This window comes from Hypanus sabinus, chromosome 2, assembly GCF_030144855.1.
Source record: "Hypanus sabinus isolate sHypSab1 chromosome 2, sHypSab1.hap1, whole genome shotgun sequence".
NCBI classification, from domain to species: domain Eukaryota; kingdom Metazoa; phylum Chordata; class Chondrichthyes; order Myliobatiformes; family Dasyatidae; genus Hypanus; species Hypanus sabinus.
The window spans coordinates 4,396,221-4,412,670 of record NC_082707.1 but is presented as its reverse complement, the minus strand read 5'-3'; the positions used below and the strand labels follow the sequence as shown (position 1 = coordinate 4,412,670).

The 16,450-nt window shown below is 38.7% G+C and overlaps 1 protein-coding gene across 2 annotated transcripts in view; it reads right to left on the bottom strand.

The window, feature by feature from the left end:
- The window catches only part of abcf3 (ATP-binding cassette, sub-family F (GCN20), member 3), a 190,980-nt gene that overhangs the window by 37,553 nt on the left and 136,977 nt on the right, over positions 1 to 16,450 (bottom strand). For both annotated transcript variants that reach the window (XM_059991476.1, XM_059991485.1), the window contains exon 15: positions 2,725 to 2,769. In XM_059991476.1, the coding sequence (XP_059847459.1) occupies positions 2,725 to 2,769 (45 nt within the window). The remainder of the gene's footprint in view (positions 1 to 2,724; positions 2,770 to 16,450) is intronic.

The window sequence follows — 16,450 nt, the reverse complement described above, 5'->3', positions numbered from 1 at the left end:
GTGTTACATTTAAAAGGAGTGAATACCTATGCAATCAATTATTTTGTGTTATTATCTGTAATTAATTTACATTACTTTGTAGAGATCTGTTTTCATTTTGACACAAAAGATTTTCTGTTGATCAGTGTCAAAGTGTGAAAAACAGCCAAATTAAATCCACTGTGATTCAATCTTGTAAAACAATATAACATGAAAACTTTCAAGGGGGAGTGAGTACTTTTTATAGACACTGTATACATATCAAGACTTTTGCACAGTACTGTATACGGAGCGTAGTCACAGGAAAGCAGCATCAAGGACCCCCACTATCCAGGCCATGCTCTCTGCCATCAGGAAGGAGGTGCAGGAACCTTCAAATCCAAACCACCAGGTTCAGGAACAGTTATTACCCCTCAACCAGTGTGAGGTTTCTGAACCATTGTGGTTAACTTCACTCACCTCAACACTGAACTGATTCTATGATCTGAAGACTCACTTTCAAGTACTCAACAAACTTTCGGGTAGATGGAGCTCGTCAGCCTGGGAAGGCAGTTCATCTAAGAGAGGGAAAACTCTGATTTCAAACCTCCGCCGCCTTGCGGACATACCCACACATGGGAAAGGCTTTGGGAGTAAACCCTGAGGACAAATCCGGAGCTGGAGTTCTTAAGACAGTCCGACGTTGCCTTCAACCTTGTTCTGGCAACTCCTGTGACAACACTGATGCCAAGCTGTATTGGCCCTTGCCCTTCGACAACGTCGGTGTCGTGGAGAGGGGAGACTTGCTACGTGGGCAACTGCTGGTCTTCCATACAACCTTGCCCAGGCCTGCGCCCTTGAAACTATTCCAGGCACAGATCCATGGTCTCGCGAGACTAACGGATGCCACCACAAACTCCTGTTCCCAGTACTATCTGCTTATTACCCCACTGTTTTCTTGGAGGGAATTCTATGACCTTTACCCAGCAACAATGAAGGAACAGTGATATGTTTCCAAGACAGGATGGCGAGCGACTTGGAAGTGGCTTTCGAAATGGTGGTGCTTCCAGCTATCTGTTGTTCTCGTTCTTCTAGATGGTTGTCGTCGTGGGTCTGGAAGGTGCTGCCTTAGGATTTTGGTGTGCTGTTGCAGTGCATCTTGTAGACAGTACACACTGCTGCAACTGTTCATCGATGGTAGAGGGATTGGATACTTGGATGCATAATAAACCGATCAGCAATACATCATTAGGATGTAGGAGAAAATCTGGCAGAAACACACAGTATCATAGGAAGAACATGCAAACTCCAGACAGACAGCAACCAGACACAATACTGTTTGTGCAGCAGTGCCCTTCAAATTATGAAGACCCTGTCTCCATCTCTAGCTCACTATTCACAGTATCTAATCAGACAGCTTGCTCAGTTCAATCCTGTAAGTCTCCTCAACGCTGAGAACTCTGTGCCGCATTCCTCTGCTAAGGAATAAAACAATGGTCAAAACACACTGGAATTGTTCGGGAAGACTAGAAAATTGCAAATGTCAATCCACTCTTTAAGAGGGGAGGGAGGGAGGCAGAAGAAATGAAATCATAGGCAAGTTAGCGTGACTTCAATGGTTGGGAAGATGTTGAAGTCCATTATTAAGGATGAGGTTTAGGGTACTTGGAGACATATAATAGGCCAAAGTCAGCATGGTTCCTTAAGGGAAAATCTTGCCTGACAAATCTGTTGGTATTGCAGGAAAGATTCTAGCATGGATAAAGCTTTGGCTGATTGGCAGGAGGCAAAGAGTGGGAATAAAGGGAACCTTTTCTGGCTGGCTGCTGGTGACTAGTGGTGTTCCACTGGGGTCTGTGATGGGATTGCTACATTTTACATCATGCATCAATGACTTGGATGATGGAAGTGATGGCTTTGTGGCCACGTTTGCGGAAATACAAAGATAGGGTAAGGAGAAGATAGTGTTGAAGAAGCAGGGGGTTTGCAGACGGACAGATTGGGCGAAAGGGCAAAGAAATGGCACAGAGTTGGAAAGTGTATGGTCATGTATTTTGATAGAAAGAATAAGGTGTGGAGTACTTTCTAAGCAAAGAGAAAATTCAAAAGTCAGAGGTGCAAAGAGACTTGGGAATCCTCTTAACCTTCCCTAATAGTTAACTTACGGGCTGAGTCAGTGGTAAGGAAGGGAAATGCAATATTAGCATTCATTTCAAGAGGACTAGATTACAAGAGCAAGGATGTGATGCTGAGGCTTTATATGGCATTGGTTACTTACAATAAATATGAATATGATGTTTCCTATAGCAAAGGAGTCTAGGATCAGAGGGCACAGCCTCAGAATAGAGGTGTGTCCATTTAGAATATAAATGAGGAAGAATTTCTATTAGTGAATCGGTGGAATTCATTTCCACAGAGGGCTCTAGAGGCCAAGTCCTTGGGTATATTGAAAGTGGTGGTTGATAGGTTCTTGTCAAAGGTTACAGGGAGAAGGCAAAAGAATGGAGTTGAGAGGGATTATAAGTCAGCCATGATGGAATGGCAGAGCAAAGTTGATGGCCCAAGTGGCCTAATTCTGATCCTATGTCTTATTATCTAACAGCATAAATTCCAGAACCTCTTGGAAATAGTGCTCTCACTTCCACAGAGCAGCATATTTACTACTGTATATTCACGATTGTTCTGTTCATTCTCAGTATCTAGCATATATAAGAATGGTGCAGCACTGAGCGAGATCATTTCATGCAACTCGAACATTCCACTCACCTTATCGTCACGTCTGGCTCCTTCTCAAGAGGCTTCAGCTCTGGCCTGGGGAATTAAGATGGCACAAGTTCAAAAGGCGTTGGAAACAAAACAATCCAAGTATCACATTTCAAATTACGAGGTGTAACAAATACTCCACAGGCCTACCTGTTTCGCAGAACAGTTATCCCTGGTTTAGAATTAGCTTTAATAGAGTACTACAGCACAGTAACAGGCCTTTTGGTCCATCTAGTCCATACCAAATTATTAATCTGCCTAGTCCAGGAGTTCTTAACCTGGGGTCTATGGATCCCTTGCTGAATAGTATTAGTCCATGGCATGATAAAGGCTGTGAACCTGTGGCCTAGTCCCATCGACCCCCACCTGGACCATAGCCCTCCGTATCTTTTTCATCTACATGCCTATCCAAATTTTCCTTAAATGTTGAAACTAAACCTACATCCACCACTTCCACTGGCATCTCGTTCTACACTTTCACCACCCCGAGTGAAGAAGTTCCCTCTGGTGTTCCCCTTAAACATTTCACCTTTCACTCTTAACCCATGATCTCTGTAGCCCCACCCAATCTCAGTGGGAAAAGCCTACTTGTATTTTCCTCTGATAATTTGGTATACCTCGATCAAATCTCCCATCATTCTCTAATGGTCCAGGAAGAAAAATCTCCTAACCTACTCATTTTTGCCTGTAAATCAGGTCATTCAGCCTATTTTTTCAACTGGTCCAGATCCCACATGCTAGTTTTCCTCGCTGTCCACAACACCCCCAATCTTGGTGTCATCCACAAATTTGTTGATCCAGTTTACATCATCTAGGTTGTTGATATAGATGACAAGTAACAATGGACCCGGCACCAATCCCTGCAGCAAACTACAAGTCATAGGCCTCCAGTCAGAGAAGCAATCATACACTAGCACTCCCTAGCTTCTCCAGCAAAGCCAAGGTCTAATCCAATTCACTACCTCATCTTAAATACAAGTTAGATACAACTTACTACAAATAAAGCCATGTTGACTGTGCCTAATCAGGCCTGGTCTATCCACATACTTCCAGAATATATCAGGTCCCTTAGAATACCTTCCAATAACTTTCCCACTACTAATGTATGTCAGGCTCACTGACCTATAAATTCATGGATTATTCTTAGAGCCTTTCTTGAACAATGGAAAATGATTAGCTACCCGCTAATCCTCTGGCTAAGGACAGTTTAAATAACTCTTCTGTCCTAGGCTCCCACAAGGTCCATGGGGTTTTCTTGTCAGGCCCTGGGGATTTATCTCCCTTAATTGCCTCAAAACAAGCACCATCTCCTCTGTAATCCATAAACCAAAACAACAGCCTTCTCTACATCTGCTGCGACTCCAGAACTGGCAGGTAGTAATTTCAGTGTCTGTACAACAATAAGTCTCTTCTGCACAATAGATTACAAAAATATAGCATTTTAATACAGACAGTCCCTGGGTTACATACGAGTTCCGTTCCTGAGTCCGTCTTTAAGTCAGATTTGTATGTAAGTCGGTACATCCAGTATTATATAGCATCAGTTAGTCAAACGTTTGTCTTCTTTATTTCTTTCTAAATCTTTTTATTATTATTAATATAGACAAAATACAAATGATATATTAATAAAGAAATTACAAACATGTAAATTCCATTACAGATGAAAAAAGACAAACAATAGTTACAGTATAAATGAGTTTACCAAGACATAAACCATACAGTGTATGTATGAACATGGTAAGTCTAAATATTTCATAATATATGATATAAAAAAACAGAAAAAAGAAAGAAAAAAATATAATGCAAAATTAGCTAATCTACATCTAATAACTAATAAAGAAGAAAAAAGAAGCAAAAAAAAAAGAAGACAAAAAAAGAAAAAAAAGAAACATTGGAAAAAGAAAAGGGGCTGTTTATAATATCTCACAAGAATAAATATTCATCAATGCCGCCACTTCCGGTCCTCTCAACATACATAAGCTAAAAGCTTGGAAATCAAATGAACTTGGAACAGGGTCATATTACATCATATGAAAATGTTGAATAAATGGTCTCCATAACTTTTCAAATTTAATAGAAGTCTCAAAAACACCACTTCTAATTTTTTCTAAATTTAAGCATAACATAGTTTGAGAGAACCAATTAAATACAGTGGGAGGGTTAATTTCCTTCCAATTCAACAATATAGATCTTCTAGCCATCAGAGTTAGAAATGCAATCATTCGACGGGCAGAAGAAGATAAATGCAGTGAGTCTAACATTGGTAAACCAAAAATTGCGGTAATAGGATGAGGTTGTAAATCAATATTCAAAACCGCAGAAATAATATCAAAAATATCTTTCCAATATTTTTTCAAAAACGAACAAGACCAAAACATATGAGTTAAAGACGCGATTTCAGATTGACATCTATCACAGATAGGATTAATATAAGAGTAAAAATGAGCTAATTTATCCTTGGACATATGGGCCCTATGTACGACCTTAAATTGTATTAATGAATGTTTGGTACGTTTGTCTTCGTACATAGTATATATTTTACCTTTCTATGCATATAAAACACTTAAGAAACATATGTATTCCAATTATTAAACCACTGCGTTGCTTAGTAATAATTGTAGCTTTCATCAGGGCAGGGCCTTTCACATGCTCCATTATTCTCACTTTATCTGTTATCCTTTAAAATTGTTCCGATTGTTGACCGACTGTAGCCTAACACTTTTCCAATGACCGATGGCGTTTCACCTCTTTCCAAACGCTTTATTATTTCCACTTTATTTTCAATTGCGATCACTTCTCGTCAATGGAACAGAAACACTGCGGGCGGCGGGTACTGAGCTGCGTCAGCTCCTGAGGTCCACTGGGTCCTAAGGACCACTGGACTGAGACAGGCTAAGTGGGACAAGTGGGGGCTGTGTTGGGTTTGGGTATTTGATCCTCCACAATATTCCGCTTGGGAAATTAAACTGGAGGTGGCAGTGTTTTTTTTACCAGGTTGAGTTGCGAGCACGACATCAACCCGGCACACATGGTATGAGAGTCACTGGAGGTCAGCGGGAGACGCTCATGGAGTGAGTACTGTTTTAGATTCGCTCCATAACCTTTACTTTTTTTAACCTTTGATCACCCTTATCCAACTTATTTTTACCTACACCAAAAGATTCTTGCTATTTTTTTGGACTTATCGTTAAGAGTTTATTGTGAATTTTTGAAGATATGCAATCAGAAATGGCTCTTAGATCTAAAGGACGAGAACCTGGGCGCAACCTGAATGGTAATGGAAAGAAGCAAGCTCATCTGCAACGCACTGAATTAACTTATGAACGGTTTTTGGAGGTTTTGGATAAAAAATTTGATGAACTACAACAAATTTTTAAACAAGATATAAAGGCTTTTCAAGATTATATGGTTAAGACGGATTCAGTAATTAACCAGCAGCAAGTTCTTATCGCATCTCTGCATGAAGACGCTCGGAAACGAGATTTGATAATTGAAAAATTGCAACAGGATTTAATTTCGACCACTAAACTGGTCGAAACACTTAAAGCCAAGAGTGTCGACTTTGAGAATCGGTCCAGAAGACAGTACCTACGTATACTTGGTCTCCCGGATGGCATAGAACAAGGCGACCCTTCGCAATATTTTGCTCAACTTTTAAAAGATGCGTTCCCGTCTGTATTTCCAGATAACCCCCCCGTTACTTGATCGCGCACATAGAATTATGCGTCGATCATCGAGTGCTTCAGCTAAACCCTCGGTTGTAATTGTCAGGTTTCATTACGTACATGATAAAGAGCAACTTATTCGTGTGGCTCGGCGGGTAGGAATGGTTAAATTTCAGGATCACAATTTTCGCTTGGTAGAAGATTTTAATCCTGAAGTAATGAAAGCAAGGCTTCTTTTTAAACCTCTGATGTCTGAATGTTATGAGAAAAATCTAAAACCTGCGCTCTTATACCCTGCAAAGCTTAGAATCTCGCCGCCGAATGCTCCACGCCAGGTTTTCCTTTCTACATCTGAAGCGAGAAGTTTTCTGATTGAGAACTTCCCTACTGCTACGATTTCTCATTCCTAATAAATGAGGATTTTGATCGTGTAAGATGGTTTTTGATTCCTCAAACTGGATTTTGTTTCTGGCTATTGGTGTAGGTTTATTCTATACTTTATATTCAAGTTAAAGTGTTCTTTCGTCATATTAATCGGTTTGTTTTATATACTCTAACCATTATACTATATTGCTAACTATTATTTTTGTTCCTTCGAAGGTATATTTTTAACCCTTCGAAAGTGAATTCTTTTTTACTAAGATGGTGGTTTTTTGGAAAAATATTTTTGGTGTTTTTTTAAAATGGTGTTATTTTTTTCTCTCGTCTTCTTCCTACAATGCATCGCTTATCACAGTTTAAATATTTTTTGATTTGTTTGAGTTAAAACCCGATTTATAAGTTTTTAGTGATTATATTCTTTTCATTTTTTTTACAACCAAGTACATTAAGAAGTTTGGTTTTAGTATAGTGATCATAATTTTTAAAGTTTGGGTGGATTTTTTTTAATATATCCTTTATATACGGAGTGGTCTTCCGCTGATATGGGGGTAGAATTAGTCTCATTTTTTCCTTTTCCCAGCCTATTTTTGGCTGTTGTTTTTTTTTCTCTTTCTTGTTGGGGTGGGGGATGGTCTGATTTCTAACTCTATATTTCCTTTACCAGTTTGTTTTAGTTTTTCCATTTGGGCTGTTTTTGAACTACAAATATGTCTTCGGTATCGTCACTTCCGGGTCCGCTCTCTATTTTTGTTCCTCTTCTGGGTGCAGCTTATAATTTGGTTAACCCTTTCTATACCTAAGGATTGATTTTAGAAATATGGCTCAGACCATTAATTTTGTGTCTTGGAATACTAATGGTTTAAACCATCCGATTAAACGAAAGAAGATTTTCAAAGTATTCCAAAGGCTTAATGCTCATATCATTTTTGTACAAGAAACTCATGTGAGGAAGGAGGACAATTATCGCTTTTTTAGGTCTTGATGGGGTCAACAGTACCATTCGAATTCGAATGCCAAAGTAAAGGGAGTTTCAATTTTTATTGACTCCTCTATTGCATTTGTCCAACACGATATCTTTTCGGATCCGAATGGTAGATTTTTGTTAATTACGGGCTTACTTTGTAATAAAAAGGTTGGTATGCTTAATGGTTATGCTCCAAATGTGGATTGTCCTGATTTTTTTAAGTCCTTATTTACTTCTTTACCTAAACTAAATGAATATGTTGATAATGGGTGGTGATTTTAATTGTTGTTTAAATCCTTTGAGGGACAAATCTGTATCTACTCAGACTTTACCCAATAAGTCGGCCACTTGTATCAACTCTTTCATGACTGATAATGGAGTTTTTGATAGTTGGAGATTTCGGCATCCTAAGGATAAGGAGTTTTCTTTTTTCTCACATGTTTATCGTTCTTATTGGAGAATTGATTATTTTTTTATTGACTCTTGCTTGATTCCTTTGGTAAATGGTTGTGATTATGATATTATAGCTATTTCTGACCATGCTCCATTAAAACTTTCTATTAAATTTATGGATACGGTTCCTAATGCTAGACAATGGCGATTTGACTCTACCTTATTGCAGGATCCGGACTTTATTAAATTTATGAATGAACAGATTGACTTATTCTTTTCAACCAACTCCACGGAAGATATTTCTTACGGAACACTTTGGGACGCTTTTAAAGCATATATACGTGGACAGATTATTTCTTATTCTGTTGGTCTGAGAAAACGCATAAAGAAGGAAGCTCTTTTATTGGTTGATAAAATTAAAGAGATTGACAAGAAATATTTGATCACTCCTAGTAAGGAGCTTTACAAGCAAAGGGTTGAACTTCAAACAGAATATAGTTTATTACTTACATCTTCAATTGAAAATCAATTGATGAAGTCTAGATCTGATTTTTATATACATAGTGATAAATCGGGTAAACTACTGGCTAGTCAATTGAAGAATGCTTTGGTTAAACGTCAAATTACTAAGATCCGCCAGCAAAATGGGGACTTGACAGTTAACCATGATGAGATAAATAAATCATTTCAAGATTTTTACACTTCCATATATCATTCGGAATTTCCTCAGGATTGTGGTACTATGTGTGATTTTCTTGGGAAATTGAATTTTCCAAGACTATCACCAGATGATCTTTCAGTATTGGAAGCTCCTATGACTGATGCAGAAATCAAAGGGGTTATTTCCTCCATGAATTCAGGGAAAGCACCTGGTCCAGATGGATATACAGCAGAATTTTTAAAATGTTTTTCTGCTACTCTCTCTCCTTGGTTATATAAGGTTTTTGAAGAAGCAATTAGATTGGGAAATTTGCCACAATCTTTTTATAGAGCTTCCATCTCTTTAATATTGAAGAAAGATAAAGACCCTACTGATTGCGCATCCTATAGACTAATATCCTTATTGAATGTAGACTCCAATATTTTTTCCAAGTTACTTGCATCCAGGTTGGAGAAGGTATTACCCCAAATTATCTCGGAAGATCAAACCGGTTTTATTAAAAATCGTTATTCTTTTTTTAATGTTAGGAGGATATTGAATATTGTGTACACTCCTTCACATAATATTTCAGAACGTGTTATTTCATTAGATGCTGAGAAAGCATTTGACAGAGTTGAATGGCCTTACTTATTTAATGTGTTGGAGAAGTTTAATTTTAGTCTGACATTTATTTCCTGGATTAAACTGATTTATCATACTCCAGTAGCCTCGGTGTTTACTAATAATCAAAGATCTCCCTTTTCTCGTTTATTTCGGGGCACTAGACAAGGCTGTCCTCTTAGCCCAGTATTAGTTAATATTGCTTTAGAACCTTTGGCAATTGCTATCAGAGAATCACAGGATATTTTTGGTATTAATCGTGGGACAGATACTCGTAAGTTATCTTTGCATGCAGATGATTTATTATTATTTATTTCTAATCCTGAGATATCTATTCCAGCAGTTTTATCATTGTTGGCTCAATTTAGTGATTTTTCTGGGTATAAATTAAATCTTAATAAGAGTGAATTGTTTCCTTTAAATAGACAGGTTCCAATTTATGGAAACTTACCTTTGAAATTAGTTAATGACTCTTTTATTTGCTTAGGGATTAAAATCACAAAAAACCATAAAGACTTATTTAAGGTTAATTTTGTACCCTTAATTGATCAGATTAAATGCTTGTTTACTAAGTGGTCACCATTATCTTTATCTCTGATAGGTAGGATTAATGCTATTAAGATGGTTATTTTACCTAAGTTTTTATATATTTTTCAAGCGGTACCAATTTTTATTCCGAAATCTTTTTTTACTAATGTTGGTTCAAAAATTTCCTCATATATATGGCAGAATAAAAATCCCAGGTTAGGTAAAATATACTTACAGAAGGCAAAGAAGGAAGGTGGGTTAGCATTGCCTAATTTTAGATTTTATTATTGGGCAGTTAATATTAGATATTTGATATGTTGGTTGAAAGATTGGGATGGATCTTTTAGCCCTCATTGGGTGAGCCTGGAAATTAAATCGGTACCAGGTTATGCACTGGGTTCTATTTTGGGGACTTCTCTCCCTTTTGCTCTTTCTAAATTGCCGAAACGAATTGACAACCCGATAGATAAACATACTTTACATATATGGTTTCAATTTCGGAAATTTTTTGGCTTGACTCAGTTTGTTTTAAATATTCCTATTGTATCCAATTGTTTTTTTCCACCCTTCAATTGTAGACCAAGCTTATTCGGCTTGGAAGATTAAGGGATTACTATGATTTTCTGATTTATTTTTGGACAATTGTTTTATGTCTTGTGAGCAATTATCTAATAAATATAATTTGCCTAGAATTCATTTTTTTAGATATTTACAGATTAGGCATTTTTTAAATACTGTACTTCCTACTTTTCCAAATTTTGTGTCTTCAGGTATTTTGGAGAGTTTGTTTGAATTAAACCCTTTTCAAAAAGGGCTTATATCAAAACTTGATAATATAATTATGAAGATACATTCAGAGCCCCTTTATAAGACAAAAAATGATTGGGAAAGAGAGCTTAATCTTATTATTCCTATTGAGAATTGGGATAGAATTCTTCAATTAGTTAATACATCATCTATATGTGCCAAACATTCATTAATACAGTTTAAGGTTGTACATAGGGCCGAAATGTCCAAGGATAAATTAGTTCATTTTTATTCCTATATAAATCCTATTTGTGATAGATGTCAATCTGAAATAGCGTCTTTAACTCATATGTTCTGGTCGTGTCCGCTTTTGAAAAAATATTGGAAAGATATTTTTGATATTATCTCTGCGGTGTTGAACATTGATTTACAACCCCATCCTATTACCACAATTTTTGGTTTACCAATGATGGACTCACTTCATTTATCTTTTTCCGCCTGTCGAATGATTGTGTTTCTTACTCTAATGGCTAGAAGATCTATTTTGCTGAATTGGAAGGAAATTAATCCTCCTACTGTATTTCATTGGTTTTCTCAAACTATGTTATGTTTAAATTTAGAAAAAAAAATAGAAGTGGTGTATTTGATACTTCTGTTAAATTTGAAAAGATATGGAGACCATTTATTCAATATTTTCATTTGATGTAATATGACCCTGTTTCAAGCCTATTTGATTTCCCAGTTTTGATTTTATATATGTTGAGAGGATCGGAGTTGACAACACTGATGATTTTGTATTCTTGTGAGATATTATAAACAGCCCTTTTTTTTTTCTTTTTCCAGTTTTTCTTTTTCTCTTTTTCCTTTTTTGTTTTTTTTTCTCTCTTTATTAGCTACTAGATTATTAGATTAGTTTTTTTTTGCATATTTTTTTTCTTTTTTTCTGTTTTTTTATTATATATTATGATATACCTAGATTTGCCTTGTTTATTTATTTATTGTATCGTCCATGATTTGGGAATACTCATTTATACTGTAATCATTGCTTAAGTATTCTTTCATGTGCAGTTGAAAAGAGTATGTTTGTAATCCCATTATCTATGTATCAATTGTATTTTGTTGATATTAATAACAATAATAAAAAGATTGAAAAAGAAAAAGAAAGAGAGTCACTGGATCGACATCAACACAGCACGGGAGCGGTCTGTCCTGGATCGAACTCGAGTCCGGCACTGATCTCACTGTGCCACCAGCCGACCGGAACAGGGGGGGGGGGGGGGGGTCCAGGGTGAATCTTACACTTACTAAGAAAAATTTAAGTCAAATACAAGGTTAAACACTCAACACAGTGTCATCGGCAACAATTTAAAATGGCGGACGGCGTCGTGATCCGACTAAAAAAGGCAGACAGCGTTCTCCTTCCTCAGTTCGTAAGTACAAGTTGTCCGTAAGTCGGACGTTCGTAACTCGAGGACTACCTGTATAGCCACTGTAAATATAGTATTTTAATTGATCCATCAAGCAGCAGCTTATTTCCATGACATAGAAAATAAAACACAGGAAAAGGCCCTTTAGCACACAACATTGTGCTAAACCAAATAAGTTAGTAATCAAATGGCCAACTAAACTAGTCCCTTCTGCCTACACAGTGTCAATATCACCCCATTTTCCTCACATCCATGTGCTGATCTAAACATCTCTTAAAAGTCCCAAATTTTTCTGTCGCTACCAGCACAACAGGCAGCACATTCCAGGCACTCACTACTTCCTGTTAAAAATATTTGCCCCCACATCTTTAAAATACTCCCTTGCACCTTAAATTCACACCTTCTGCTATTAGACATTTCAACCCTGGGAAAAAGATACCGTCCATCTACTGTACCTATGTCTCTCATCTTATAAACCTCCCCACAGTCTCCACTGCTCCAGAGTTCGTTAACGACCTAAGTTTGTCCAACCTCTCATCGGACATGCCCTTCAATCTAAGCAGTTTCTTGGTAAACCTGTTCTACACCCTCTTTAAAGTCTCGACATGCAACCTACAATGGGGTGACCAGAACCATATGCAATATTCCAGATGTGGCCTAACTAGAGTTTTCTAAAGATGCAATACAACTTCCTGACTTCTGAACCAAATGCCTTGACTAATAAATGGTGTACATATGTAGTTGTTCATTGTGTCTCCTAGTAGTTATAGTTCTTTATGATTCTGGAAGCTTCTTGGTAATGTATTATTTAAATAGGAGCCATCTGATTGGTTGACTCTTAGTTACAAATTGAATGTCTTATCTATGGGATACAAAAGCAATCAACACATTGGACAGCCATGTTTTAGTCTTTTTCTGTTCTTTGCACTTAGCTACTGGACTTCAACTCTACGCTTCCAATTCTTTTTGCTTTATTAGCGCTTAATAAAATGATCGTGAAGCAACAGGTTTCATGCCACTTTCTTGACTTCCACAAGAACCTTGAATCAAAAAAAAAGGATCCTACACAGGGGTGGTAGCAAAGAGACCTAGGAGTCCTAGTTCACCAGTCAATTGCAAAGAGACCTAGGAGTCCTAGTTCACCAGTCAATGAAGGTGAATGAGCAAGTGCAACAGGCAGTAAAGAGGGCAAATGGAATGTTGGCCTTTGTTACAAGGGGAATTGAATACAAGAGCAAGGATGTCCTTTTGCATTTGTACAGGGCCCTGGTGAGACCACACCTGGAATATTGTGTACAGTTTTGGTCTCCAGGTTTAAGGAAGGACATTCTGGCAATTGAGGAAGTGCAGCGTAGATTCACTAGGTTGATTCCTGGGATGGCAGGGCTGTCTTACGCAGAGAGATTGGAGAGATTGGGCTTGTACACGCTGGAATTGAGGAGATTGAGAGGGGATCTGATTGAAACGTTTAAGATAATTAAAGGATTTGATAGGATTGAGGCAGGAAATATGTTCCAGATGTTGGGAGAGTCCAGTACCAGAGGGCATGGATTGAGAATAAGAGGTCAGTTATTTAAAACAGAGTTGAGGAAGAGCTTCTTCTCCCAGAGAGTTGTGGAGGTGTGGAATGCACTGCCTCGGAAGACGGTGGAGGCCAATTCTCTGGATGGTTTCAAGAAGGAGCTGGATAGATATCTGATGGATAGGGGAATCAAGGGATATGGGGACAAGGCAGGGACTGGGTATTGATAGTGAATGATCAGCCATGATCTCAGAATGGCGGTGCAGACTCGAGGGACCGAATGGTCTACTTCTGCACCTATTGTCTATTGTCTATAGAGGCAGATACATTAGGGGCACTTAAGAGACTCCTAGATAAGCACAAGGATGATAGAAAAATGGAGGGCAATCTGGGAAGGAAGGGTTAAAATGATCTTGGATTCGATTAAAAGGTCAGCACGACAATGGTTGGTATGAAGGGTCTGTACTGTACTGTAATGCTCTATTTATAAACTAAACTGTAAACAGTCAGTCCAGGACCACTGTTCTGGGAGAATGCATTAACAGATCTCTGGTCAGAGACCATAAGACCATATGGCATAGGAACCATCATTCAATCACAACGGATTTATTATCCCTCTCAGCCCCATTACATAGAAACATAGAAAACCTACAGCACAATACAGGCCCTTTGGCCCACAAAGTTGTGCCGAACTCATCCCTACCTCAGAAATTACTAGGCTTACCTATAGCTCTCTATTTTACTAAGCTCCATGTACCTATCTAAAAGCCTCTTAAAAGACCTTATCGTATCCACCTCCACCGCTGTTGCTAGCAGCCCATTCCACACACTTACCGCTCTGAGTAAAAAACCTACCCCTGACATCTCTGTACCTACTTCCCAGCACCTTAAGCCTGTGTCCTCTTGTGGCAACCATTTCAGCCCTGGGTAGCCTCTGACTATCCACACGATCAATGCCTATCATCATCTTATACACCTCTATCAGGTTACCTCACATCCTCTGTTGCTCCAAGGAGAAAAGGCCAAGTTCTCTCAACCTATCCTCATAAGACATGCTCCCCAATCCAGGCAACATCCTTGTAAATCTCCTCTGCACCCTTTCTATGGCTTCCACATCCTTCCTGTAGTGAGGCAACCAGAACTGAGCACAATACTCCAAGTGGGGTCTGATCAGGGTCCTATACAGCTGCAACATTACCTCTCAGCTTCTAAATTCAATTCCACGATTGATGAAGGTCACTACACCGTACGCCTTCTTAAGCACAGAGTCAACCCTGCATAGCTGCTTTGAGTGTCCTATGGACTCGGATCCCAAGATCCCTCTGATTCTCCACACTGCCTAGAGTCTTACCATTAATACTATATTCTGCCATCATATTTGACCTATCAAAGTGAACCATCTTACACTCACATTCTCCTACTTTCTCCCTGTAACTTCTGATACCCTGGTTCATCAAGAAATAATCAACCTCAGGTTTATAAATACCCAAAGATACAGCTTCCACAGGAATCTCTGGAATTGAATTCCACAGACTCACTACCCTGATCGCTGTTCTAAATAGACATCCCTTTATCCTGAAGCTGTGCCTAGAGAATGTTTCCTAGGCTCCCCACCCTTGGAAACATTCTCTCCACATCCACTCTATCTAGGCCTTTCAATAGGTTTCAATGAGGCCCCCCCACCCCCCAGCATTCTTCTAAGCTCCAGCAAATACAGGCCCAGAGCCAGCAAACACTCCTCATATGTTAACCCTTTCATTCCTGGAATCATTCTCATGAACCTCCTCTGGATTCTCTTGAATGCCAGAACACTTCTTCTGAGATAAGGGCACCAAAGGTCTGGGTGAAATCCTGGCCAGCTTACGTAAACCTCTCCATCCAGTATTTGATGGAGCCCTAGGTGCAGCAAATGGTAGTTAGTCAGTAGCCATCTACAACCCATTAAGTCACTGAATGCTGCAGTCTGGTGCTGGCAGAGAAATCGAGCCACTACTCTTCTTACAAGTTCAAGTTCTAATTTATTGTCCTCTGACTTATGTACCTATAGCCAAACAAAACAATGTTCCTCTGGACCACGGTGCAACCACACAGCCTACATGAAACACAGCACATATAACAAAATATTACCAATAAATAAGTTAATAAAATAATAATTCAAAATGTATGGTGTACACAGCACAGGAAAACAGTAAACAGCTCAGTATCCTAGTGACGTGACGTCGGTAGTGGCAGGGTATTTGTTAGTCTCACAGCCTGAGGGAAGAAACTGTTACCCAGACTGACATTCCTAGCCCTGATGCTCCTGTATCTCCTTCATGATGGTAGTGGGTCAAAGAGATTGTGGGATGGCTGGTAGGGTTCCTTGACAATGGTTTGGACCCTCTGTCTGTAATGCTCTTGGTCAATGTCACAGATGGAGGGAGAGGGAGGAGAGGGAAGGGAGACACCAGTGATCCTCTTGGCAGCTTTTACTGCCCTCTGTAGTGTTTTGCGGTCAGACGCGTTGCGGCATTTGTACCACACAACGATGCAGCCAGACAGGACACTCTTGATGAGGCTCCTTTAGAAAGTTGTTAGAATGGGGATGGGGAGCTAGATGGGAACTAGATAAAAACACTTAAGTATTTTATTTATTTCTTTAATGAGCTGTATAAAGAACTGGTTAAATGTCAGTGTTTGATCTAAGTGACCACACATATGATTAAATGGTTGCAGAACTACACCTAAACTTGTCTATTGACCCATGGAATACTAACCAAGGGAGCAATGATGCATGGCTCCTAAAGGCTGTGATAGCTGGGGGGGGGGGGCAGGGAAATAGCTCCCTATTGAATGCTCCCA